Source organism: Sceloporus undulatus, chromosome 6 (assembly GCF_019175285.1).
Source record: "Sceloporus undulatus isolate JIND9_A2432 ecotype Alabama chromosome 6, SceUnd_v1.1, whole genome shotgun sequence".
NCBI lineage: Eukaryota > Metazoa > Chordata > Lepidosauria > Squamata > Phrynosomatidae > Sceloporus > Sceloporus undulatus.
In genome coordinates, this window is record NC_056527.1 from 156,114,185 (window position 1) to 156,126,659 (window position 12,475).

Below are 12,475 nucleotides of genomic sequence, written 5' to 3' on the forward strand. Positions count from 1 at the left end.
CAAATTTTGTTCACTTTAAGGGTTTCTTCTTTCCAGTTGAAATTATCCAAATGTTTGTGGATTTCAATGGTTTCCCTGTGCATCCTGACATGGTAGTGGTTGGCATGGTCCAGAATTCCAGTGTTTTCAAACAGTGTTTCCAGGCAAGCATTCTTTGAAGATGCCAGCCACAGATGCTGGCAAAATGTCAGGAAGAAAATCTTCTAGAACATGGCCACATAGCCCGAAAAACCCACAAAAAACCATGGATGCTGGCCATGAAAGCCTTCGACTTCACAGCTACTATACAACACAACAGAAATGACCACCCAAACTTAAACTTCTCCTTAACCAGTTTTTATTATTATTATTATTATTATTATTAGATCATCATTCATTGTGATGAATTTGCACATCTCTTACAGTCCCATCTGGATGTATGGAGAGATGATTTAATGAATGGTAAAGAGCTCTTCATTTATTAATCTTTGGTACTTTCCCATTCTGTAAATCTGCAGACCAAAGAATTCACAGTTTTGTTTTGTTTTTGAGAAATAATATATAAGATCTGGTGTGTTTATTTTTTTCTTCTGTTAAAAAAATGGTTATATCATGCCACTATGTCATATTGTTAACAACTGAATTTTTAAAATAAAATTAAAAAATCACAGAAAAGGAGAGAAAATTATTTGCAGGAACAGAAAAGGTTTCTAGAGATATAGGATAGACAACATGTCACGTAGTGTTCCCCCATTTCTGTAACCCCAAGAAGACTCTTGAAAAGAAAAGTGGTTAAAATATCATTTCAAGAAAAAGCGGAATGTAAATAATAATAATAATAAGTATTATTATAGAGATGCAATTTTCCATCAAACCAAGACTGATAGTCCCCACTTGTTTTGCTTTCAGAAATTCAGAAAATAAGGTCTTTTGAAGAAGGGAGTGAGCCTCTAACCACTTCTCATTCCCAGTGAATGTCATAATGCAGCCCAAGAAACTAAAAGGCGAACCACAATCTCGCTAATGCCTGATGATGTTGATGCCAAAATAAGTCCAACAGGGCCAGCTGGGTCTCCAATGGGAAGGCATTCCAGAAGCAGCAGGATGCTGTATCTAGGAAAATCTTTTTCCATATCTCCATCAAAGCTTTGGAATCTTTAGCCCACATTAGAGTGCTAGTTTCTAAAAAATAGTAACACATCTCTTTCAAGGCAACCATCACTGCACCTCTCTCAATAGCACAATTAGGGCTCCTTGCTTTCTTCCTGACCTCTCCCTTAACCTCACTTCCCCGTTTTATGCCCTACCCAACATGCCTTTAGGGAGTTTTTTTTTTTGGGGGGGGGGGGTTCTCCCACATTTTCACATATAGTTCCAGAGCTCTGCTGCTGCAATTGAAACCTTAAAAAGTAAAAAAGAGTGAAAGAAAAGAAAAGAAATAGAAAAATAAAGGTAATCTGGGTGCTTGGGAGTGGGGATGGGGGAAAGATGAGACACTGACACCATGTGACTGGCAATGACACAACTGCCCCAGGAGCAATATTTCACACCCAGGGACTTGAACAATTGCCAGGTCATACACAGGTTTTCCTCACCACTGAAAAGAGACAGGTTGGTGGCATCATCATGAAATAAATATTGCCAAAACTACTTCTTTACTGGTGTAATCACAGTTTAAAAGCTGCATATAGTAATGCCCTTAGTATTCTACACCCGCATTCAACTCTACTGAGAAAGGACAGTGTCATCACACATAGAAACATGCCCCCCATACCCGGGTGGATATTGGTGTTGTTAGCAAAATGATGCCAATGTGTGCATGGCATTTTACAAAGTAAATCAGGTTCTTGTATTCAGTGAGGCTGAAATGAAAATTTCAGCCAAGCTGAGACTGCTAAGGAAGGGGGCTGAAATGCAACATGGGGAAAAGAAGAGGAAGGATATTTTAGTTACAAAGTACATAGGCTTGGCTACAGTGGGGTATGTTGACCTGGAACTGATGCCCATTTCATCATGGCCTGAAATACTGTATCTTCCAAAAGTGGGTTAAACCAGGACATGCTATGGCTATACACGGAGAGAGGAGGGGGAGAGAAAGAAAGAGAGAATGAGCCCCCTCTGCCAGCTTCTGCTGGACTTATTCAACCTTTCTGCAGGTTTTTAAAAAACCACTGCACAAATTCTGAGGAATGTTCTGACTCTGATCATAATTCAAGTGTAAAGATATATCACTCAATCTATCACTGGATCCAAGACTACTTATGCCACAGTATTTCTGATTTCTATGTACAGATGTGAAAGCTGTATAGTGAAGAAAGCAGACAGAGGAAAACAAACAAGTCGTGTGAAATACAGTGCTGGAGAGGAGATTTCTGTACATACAACAGGTCACAAAAAAGACAACATAAAGAGGTTCAAGAAGAGATCAAGCCTGAATTCTCACTAGAAGCCAAAATGACTAAACAGAGGTTCTTGTACTTTGGACACATCACAAGACAACAAGAACCACTGGAAAACACAATAGTGTTTGGTAAAGTGGAAAGTGGAACCAGTGTGATGTACCAGTTTGAGTGTTTGACTCTGGAGACCAGGGTTCAAATCCTGTCTCAGCCATGTAAACCCACTGGATGTCCTTGGGTAAGTCTCACTCTCAGCCTCAGAGGATTGCAATGGCAACTCCTCTGTGAGGAAAATTGCCAAGAAAATCCCATGATAGGTGTGTCTTAGGGTTATCATAAGTCAGAAACAACCTGAAGGCACACAACAACAATAACAACAACATGGAAAGCAGTCAGAAAAGAGGAGGATCACATTACATATGGACCACCTCAACCAGGGAAGCCACAGGCCTGAGTCTGAAAGGATGTCTTGGAGATCTTTCATTCATAGGATCACCAGAATTCAAAGCCAGCTGATTCCACCTAACAACAACAGTCAGAACTCTCCAGTGTAGTATAAAAATAAATTACAAAAAGCGTACACTTGTTATACTGAGAGGCATTTCAAGTATAAATTCCAACTGCCTTTCTGCACCAACTAAAGAAATGTTCATTTTTCCCAAACAAGGTCTACCTATTGGCAACCACTTCTATTCCATTGCATCACCATTTCCCCCAAAAAAGAGCTTTTGTTGCAACCCATTCCAATAAAGAGATTTGTTGGGACATGAGTTTTTGACTGCAAGGTGCAGGCCTCCAGATATTGAAGTCCAACAATAATTTCTAACATTCTTCAACAGTGGCTACTAGGACTGATGTGAGCCAGCAACATTTGAGGGCCACACTTTGCCCATCCCAGACTGCTGCCACACTGCAGAATTAATGCAGTTTGACACTACTTTAACTTTCAGGGCTTCATCCTATGGAATCCTTGGATTTGCAGTTTGTTGTGGTACCAGAGCTCTCTTATAGAGATGGCTCGATATCTCACAAAAGTCAAGGCAGCTAAAGTGGTGTCAAACTGCATTAATTCTACAGTGCAGCTGCAACCTGACATAAATCCTACTGTTAGCCACAAAAATGAAGTAATTGGATCAATGATAATTTGATAAGTCAACACATACTTAAATACCATTGATTCAATGGATACATCCTAGTTGGAGCTGGCAAAAGAATTTAGACCTGTGTTTCTAAAGGAGAAAATATGCATTGCAAGTTATTGGCTTTTGTGGGCACTCTTTATAACTGTGCAATCACAATGTCTTAGAATTCTGGTGTTGTAGTCTAGTTTTTTATGGGTTGTACAAAAAATATTCCACCCTAATGCATGAAGGCTAAAACATCACCATTTCCACATTACCCGTAATTCCGAGAGGATGGACAAAATGCCAGTTTTGTATCACAAAACAGGGAAAACAGATTGTTTGTAAGCACTCACTAGCCAAGCTGCCAGTGCAGATCAGGTGAACTTTCCTAGTGAATTCCACATAGATGGGAGATGAGAACATCCCTGCTGTTCCAGGAAGTGAGCCTGCTTTGGTGGACTGAAGCTTAAGGTTAAAAAACAGACACTTAGCTGAGAGCCAGGAGCTCCATGGAGAACCAAGCATCACAGCCTGTAAACTGAACCCAAAGTTTCCATTGGGCAGAAGCAACAAGGCATTGCATCATAGCCTACTTGTGTCCTCTAAATGCCATTGGACAACAGATGTCGGCCTTTTCAGCGCAATGACATCATGATATATGTGTGACCGGCTGCTTCTAAACCAAACAGGCAATATTCTTCCAAGGATGAGCTATGTGCACATGGGACTGTCTCCAAACCTTCCTATAATATCCCCCCACCCACCCAGGCAGCAAACTAAAGTAAACCCATGTCTTCTAATGCAGCTTCAACAAATACGAACGCTCAAGTCAGGAGGGCAATAGCCTCTGAAATCTGGATTTTTCAGTCTTCTCTCATCCCACCTCAGTCTAAATGCCCACAGCAAGAGATCAGGAAGGATCTGAGTTCAGTAGGGTATGTGCAATGGAGAAAGGGGCATGGCTGGTGTTGGTTGAGTTTGAATTTGGACCAGTCAGGTAAGAAAATAGTTCCATTCATTTCCAAGCCCATCTAAATTGAACAGAATCTGGAGGTCACCCATCACTGGTGTATTAACAGATGGTTTCTCCCATCAGCAGTCTGCCAGCAATTACTGCCTCCTCCTTTTCCTTGCTAAAAGAAAGGAAGTCCTCCCTCACCCACTCAACCATCAATGGATTTGAGAAAGTCTGCTTTAATTTCTTGCATCCATCCAACAAAAGCTGCCAAGCTGATTCCAGTTTAGCCCTTCAATGGCCTTCCAAGAGCTCAGTTCTGGGAACTGTGGATAAACTTGTATCATGTCCTTGTGAAACAAATGCAGCACTACTTCTCAGCTTTAAGGCTGTTTGCCTGGTGATAATTATGGCTTTAAACTCTGAGGTATTAACATAAGACTCATTTCCTAAAACCATTCCTACTGATTTACACACTGTGCTCAGTTACAGAAGGCAGCATGTCCTGGTAGCAGTGTGCCTTTCACTGGCTTCATGTTGCCTCTGATGTAACCCTTTTCCAGCTTGTTCTGCTTGACAAGAGCAAGGATTATACTTTGGCCTTGAACACACACACACACACACACACACACACACACACACCAGTGACAACTTCTTGTGAGACAAGAATAGACAAGAAAAACGTAACAGTTTTGCAACATTCATTGGCACTGGTCAAGAATGAAAACCACAAGGATAGAAATGAAGAGAGGAGATCCCAGCCCTAGAAAACTAGTCAATGGTATCCCAAGTCCAGCAGGGGGTCCAAGGGTACAGAAGCACAGATGAGGGCACTAGGCAGAAGGATTACATCAAGCACTTCCACAATCCAAAGATGGTTTGTAGTAAAATCAGATTAAACCCAGCATGACTCATCTCTGTGCCAAAAGAAATTAAATAAAGATAAAAACACATCTCAGCATGAGGAAGTCCCAGTACTGCAGACTGAATAATAGTCTTGAGCAAACTCGTCTTTTCCTATTCAAGAGAACAGGATCCTAACCAATGAATTAAAAGGATATTCCAACTAAACATCGGACCTTATCACACATGGGGGGGGGGGGGTGCAGCTCAGATCCGCACTCACTCCTGTTCTAGCAATGCAAAGCGTGATGTTTTTCCACACCGGATCCAGAGTCACTCCTCTCTAGCAATGTGGATTGAGGTTAAAATGTGATGCTTTACCACACCTGGTTGCCTTGCTGTTGTACTTCCGAAGTGAGGGAGAAGAAAAGTCAGTTCGATTCCAAGGCAGTCACATGATGCGGTTTCAAGCTAAGGGGAGTGAGTGCACATTGTATTACCACACCAGAGCATACTTTGAGGGGTCAACGATTCGAATTGGCCCCCTTGCACATGCTCAGTGGGGCTCTGGATGCTGTCCTCCTTCCCTGCCCCCTCCTTAGCTGTCATCCTTCATTGGGGTGAAGAAGCAGTCAGGGGATGATGGGATAGCTTACTGGAGGTCCCTGGGGCCAGGATCAGGATGCAAGAGTAGCAGGGATGCTGGGTTAGGTGACAGAGGGGGCGAGATGGGGATGCAGAAGCAATCAGGGGATGCTGGGTTAGGTGGAGAGGGGGCGGAGATGGGGATGCAGGAGAGGTCAGGGGATGATGGGTTAGGTGGAGAGGGGGTGAGGTGGGGATGCAGGAGGGTCAGGGGATGAGGATTAGGTGGAGAGGGGGCAAGATGGGGATGCTGGAGCAGTCAGGGATGATGGGTTAGGTGGAGAGGGGGCGAGATGGGATGCAGGAGAGCGTGGGGATGATGGGTTAGGTGGAGAGGGGGTGAGGTGGGGATGCAGGAGAGGTCAGGGGATGATGGATTAGGTGGAGAGGGGGCAAGATGGGGATGCTGGAGCAGTCAGGGGATGATGGGTTAGGTGGAGAGGGGGCGAGATGGAGATGCAGGAGCAGTCAGATGTCAGGATGAAGGAGTGGAGCATATCGGGGTCTAGTGGGATGCAGGGGACGCAGGAGATGATGGGATCGGCTGGTTGACAGAGAGGAGGAGATGGCATGAGGAGGAGGAGGGGAATGATGGAACAGGACGCAGGGGCCAAGGGGGGTGGCATCGGAGTGCTTTTCCACACCAGACCAATTCGCAGTGCAATCAAAGGCAGCCTGGAAGCAAATTCTCTGAAGTCACTTTTTCCCCGTTTTTACCAAAATGAGGGGTGACTTCAGAAACACTGCTGAAGCAATTCGCAAGCAGCTCCCATAGAAATCAATGGCATCTGATAAAACTGTCCCTTTATGACGTGAAACCGCATCATTGGAAGCGCAATCACTTCGGAAGTGAGCTGGAACTGAGCCACAAAACCACTCAAAAGCTCCATGTGATATAATCCATCCAGAGGAACTTCCTCATAGTAAGAGCTGTTCAGCAGTGGAATGGTCCGTGTCAGAAGGTGGCAAGCCCTCTTTCACTGGAGCTATTTAAACAGAGATTGGATGGCCATCTCTCGGGAGTACTTTAACTGTAGATTCTTGCATGAGCAGAGAAGAATGGTAAAACAAGCTGTGTATTACTGTTGATCAGAGTCCAAAACAAGCGAAATCACTATCCAAAGAGAAGTCAAGCCAAAACATGGTCAAAAGTGAAAGTAAAGGAAGGAGCGAATTCCAAGTGGGGTTCCCTGTGCTGCTCACGCGGCAGACAAAAGGAACTGAGAAAGGGTGGGAAGACACCAAGCCTATATAGAGGGTGGTAGAGCTACCTCCAAAAAGTCTTCCCTAGTGATACCAGTAGGATCCAAAATTGCTGTGCAGGTGCAGAATAACCTATTTGTGTGCTTTGCAGAGACCACAAAGAAGAACTTTTAGTTCTGGGTACAGATGCAACAAGCCATGATTTAAACAAGCCAGAATTGAGAAGACAACAATAGATAGGGCTTCTAATTGTGGCTTGCAGCTGGCTAGCCAAATAGGGTTTGGGGTTTGTTTGTTTTTTGTTTTTGTTTTGCGGGATGGATCCAGACACAACAGAAAACAAAGAGAAAAAATATTGAAGTAAACATGCTGCTTTCGATATCCAGAAACCTCTTACTTATAACTCTTGTGCTGGCCAAATGGCCATAATAAAGTTATTATTATTATTACTTATAACTCTGTATCAGGCACTGTTTCAAACATGGTTCACATTTCTGTCTGTCTGCTGCAATAAAGGAGACTGAACGCTCTATCAGTGCAATCCTATACATGTTCACTCAGAAATCAGTCCTAATGGGTTCAATGGGATGTATTCCTAGGTTATTGTATATCAAATTGTAATTCCTGTCATTATTAAAAGTTTAGATATGCAACCAAAATGTTACTATCTATCATTAGCTCCTAATGAGCAACATCTAAGGGCCCAGGGTCCATTGTTGCCATTCCTCCATAATCCCCTCTAATCCATTCCCCAAAATTCATATCAAATCATTTGGATGCTTCTATGGGCTCAATTTATCATTGTTGGGGGAGTTTGGAGGCATAAGGGGTTGTGATACGAGTTGAAAGGAGTGCTTGTGGACTGTACTGTCTTTCTTGTGCCTCAGTGAAAGAGAAACCCATCCTCCCCTCTGCACATTATCTGGACACATTTGTCCTGCTGCCAGAAAAGAACCAATGCACTCCCATTTTACTTATTTACCTGTCACAATGCATGTGAATTTGGCATCCGCATCCTCAGACACTGCGTATGATTTGAGCGTGATTTCGAAGATAGGCTGTGTCTCCTCAGTCAGCTGAGCAATGATTGCACAGAAGGTGCTCCTAAGACAAATTCAAGCAGGGAAATTAGAATGGAAAAAGAAAGGCAGAAATAGTTCTCCTACTTGCCCTACCTCTCACTACTCACAGGGATCCATCTTATACAATTGGATTACCTCCTAGCTTGGCTCCTGTAGCTGGGAAACTGCTGGAGAAATTCAGAAGCAATCTGCAATCAACTGATTGTAAGATATATCACAAGGACTGCTTCAGAAGAGTCACCAAAAGACCATTAGAATTGTCGTTACCCTCCCCATCACCAAGTTTATCCCCATGGAAAGAGATAGTGCAAATGACAAAAATTATTATTATTATTATTATTATTATTATTATTAAAAACTGACATTGATTTTCAGGACAGGGGGAAGTAACCTCATTAGACTACAACTCTCAGAATCTCCCAACTACCATGGCCAATACTTGGGGATTCTGGATGTTGCAGTCAAAAAAGCAACTTTTCCATGCTCTGCTGCTTTCCATGGTTGCTTATATTCAGAATTCCCCTGACAAACAACTGATCAAATGTATGCACACATCCAACACACATCCATGTCTCCTTGATCTGCACCCACAAAGGGTTTTCTGCACACCAGTTTTTAATATTTGGATCGCATTTTTGTCTCAAGAGATCCAGAGAACATTCACATGTTTCTATATACAGTATGATGCACAAAGACACACAGATGTACTACATACAGATGTCTGTATTTTAGATGTCTGGTGATTAATTTTAGTGGTACTTTTACCTATACCTAACCTGTAGTTTTGCAGAAATATAGGGAAATATATCAAAATACCAGTAAGTCACTAGTGTAATGCCACCCAAATTAGTTGGAACTTCTTGCTAATCAGAAAAGTGGTCTAGCAGCTATAGTTCAGTTGTACATACAAAATATATCAAGTTTCCTTATTTGCAATTATTAGTGTGTTCAATAAATGTTAGGAGATGGAGATCAAAGCTTGGGAAAGATACTGGGTTTTTTAGACTGTAAATCATGGAAGTTTAATCTAAAAGAAGAGGCAGTTTTCTAAACTCTGGCACAGGCACAAATGAAACGTACAGACAAAAAACCTGTAGCAAACTGTGTATGGAAGGTACATCAGCCCCAGGATTGCCTCCTGTACTGACCACCAGTAGCATCTTTCCAGGAAATCTCGGGGGGGGAATAGCATAATGGAGATTCCCTGATTACAAATGATCTTGGCCTGTTTCTGAAGTCAATGTTTACAGAGGAGAAAGTGGGATGCAGAGATATTCAGGAATGTGTCTTTCTATGCTTCACCTATTTCTTTTTTAAATCCCTGCAGGGCTAAAAGACTTAAATTTGTAATATAATGTGTGTATTCAAAGTCTTGGTTGCATCCAGAAATGTAGACAGGTCTCCTTCTACATTGTATCAAACATAAAGCAGTACAACATGCACACATATACACAGCTATATCAATTGCTTGTTCAAATATGCATACAGACATACTTCCATGTTTACATAAGTGTGTGTGTGCACACAAACACACACATCCATATATCCAAATTTACATAAGTGCACATACAAACACACATGGGCATACAAGCTGAAGCTATTTCCCAAGAACCCCATATCTATAACTACATGTACAATGTGAGTATTTATTGATGGATTGATATACTGATCTACATTTTTGTATCCTACTTTTCCACTAAAAATAGCATTGAAGGTGGCTAACATCAATTAAAAAAACTGAACAATAAAACAGTTATAATTGTCACTAAAACAAATTAGAGAATAGAAACATTACAATCTATCATCAATATTAGCATCTGCATTATACATTAATGTATACAGTATGTACATTTTATGCAGATTTGTCACATATCAGCCTGGGGACCCATATATCTTAAGTTCTTAGCAAAGCCTGTGTACATATATCCTAACCATTAACGTCATCATCATCATCATCATCATCACCACCACCACCACCACTCTAGTACGGAAATTATGTGTCAAATCAAAATGCACAACATAAGCACACAAGTGCTTGCTGCACAGCAGAAAAACATTCTGAACTCTGTATTTGAGATTTTCTGGTAAGACACATTGCAGGGATTCTACAAACAGATGCATATAAATGAAAAGCTAGTGGGACAAAACAGCCACAAGAGCTTTGCTTGATGATAAGAATGCAAACCTTCCTCAACCACCACACTTGGAAAAATCCAGCCCCTTAGAAATCTAATTCTAGTAGCTAGGAATGTGAAATGGTTTTGTCTCTACAACTGCAAGCTTGAGAGCCAAACATTTGCTTTAAGGGGGAAGAGATAAACCCAGATTCTCAGGAATCCAAATTCTTTACCCAGTATCAGATTCCCATACAGTTTGGAATGCACAGTATGGCAGATATGAAGAACATCATCAATGGAGAATTGTCTAACAAAGGGACATCGCAATAGCACTTTTAATACATTTCATTTTGCTTTGTTTTTGTCCCCCTCATTTTCCTTCTAAACCATGCATTTTCCCTAATTATAACTCTTCCTTCAGGAATTATGTCCAGACTTTTGCTTGGGGGTTACATTTTACCGAGTTGCATTATTGGTATTGTGCACTTACAAACAGATCATAATCAATTTGCTGAGTATGAAGAAAAAATGGGAAGGGGTTTGAAGTGGGATCATGGAGAAGAAGGATGCACATATGCTACAATAATATAAGGAATAAGTCAATTGTGAATAGATATAATAGCATAAATGAAATATAGGCAGGTGAGAAAAGAAAATGTAACACTGAATATGATCCAGATCAATTGTATTGGTCAAGGTCAATTCTGCAAAAACATATATCTATTTAATAAGTTACAGGATTCTGTGCAAAAAGATAACACATATACATGTAAAAACAGATGCAAAAGGAGGGCAAATCATGATAGGTCAGATCATGGGATGCAGCGTGGACTGCCAAAGTTCACTTTTGTGCTATGGCCTACATTCAAAAACTTCCTAGCAGGGTCACTGTTTGGCAGAGTTATTTATTCTAGTTTAGCTAGAGGATTCCGGGAGATATTATCCAAATAAGTATAATACAGTAATTCTGATCTGAGTGGAATCAAAAGAGCCAAATTTTAATGTTAGCCATCGCTTTTCTTTTGTAAAGAAGTAGTGGGATCATAGGAAAGTGATAAAGGCGAGCATATCCTTTACATATAAAAGGTCCCAAGTTCAAGCTTTGGTATCTCCACTTAAAAAGATCAGGTATCAGGTGCTAAGGAAGATCTTGGCCTGAGATCCTGGAAAGCTGATGCTAGTCCCAAGGGTGTGATGGATGGTTTGCCAGACCCAGTACAAAACAGCATGCTTCCTGAAGTGGGCACTGAAGAAGGGAGGATGTACTCAACTCTTTCCCTACCTGTCTATTCCCACTCTGAATCTCCCAGCTATTTCCACACTCTTCCATTAGTCTCCAGTCTCATGTATATATTGAAAATACTGATCTGGACCCTACTGGAGGAGGGAAGAGATTCAAAGAAAGAGGAGCCAGCAGGGAACAATATTACTGTAAGCCTCCACTATTTTATTTCTCTCCAAATCTGAATCTTCCTCCAGGTCCTTTGCAAAGAAGAGGCAACTCACTACTGCACATGTAGCTTTGTTTCATCATTTGTTTTGGCCTTTACTTACCAGTGCAAACTCACAACTTTCTGGAGGCTCAGAGTAGGAGAACCTTTATCCACCCAGATGCTTTGGACTACCTCTCCCATAATCCTTTGATATTAGCCTTGCTGGCAGGGAGTTAAAGTCCAAAATATTTGGAGGGCCAAATTTTCCCCATTCTTTGATTAGAAGAGAATGAAAAATAGCTCCTTGCCCATATAAAAATAAAACTATACAATTCCTTCCCTCCCTTCTTCCAGCCCAGAAACACCGTGAGGACAGAATATTCAGAAAATGCAATACTTGCCTCTCAACAGGCGACAGATGTCGAAAGACACAATGGCTATTTTATTTTTTCAAGCAAAAGCAATTTCAAACAAGAGCATCCTTGCAACGTGAGCTAGATGTGTATGAAGAAGTGACTAGATTCCTTCTTCTGCAGCAATGTCTTGTGCCCCACACATGTTTGAAGTGAGCAAGAAAGACACTTTTCTCCATTACAAGCAAGCATATGCATGCAATGTCACAGCAGCATGGTGAGTGCAGTTAGTACCCCTTGATGACAGGTAAGTGGTACAGACATCTTGATCCCACTGATGTG

At 41.5% G+C, this 12,475-nt stretch overlaps 2 protein-coding genes across 7 annotated transcripts in view; one reads left to right on the forward strand and one right to left on the reverse strand.

Annotated features, from left to right (window-relative positions):
• PATL2 (PAT1 homolog 2) overlaps nt 1–12,475 on the forward strand; it is a 741,315-nt gene that overhangs the window by 437,234 nt on the left and 291,606 nt on the right. The window lies entirely within an intron of this gene.
• The window catches only part of ALPK3 (alpha kinase 3), a 59,986-nt gene that overhangs the window by 37,949 nt on the left and 9,562 nt on the right, over nt 1–12,475 (reverse strand). For both annotated transcript variants that reach the window (XM_042475633.1, XM_042475632.1), the window contains one exon: nt 8,131–8,252. In XM_042475633.1, coding sequence (XP_042331567.1) covers nt 8,131–8,252 — 122 coding nt within the window. The remainder of the gene's footprint in view (nt 1–8,130; nt 8,253–12,475) is intronic.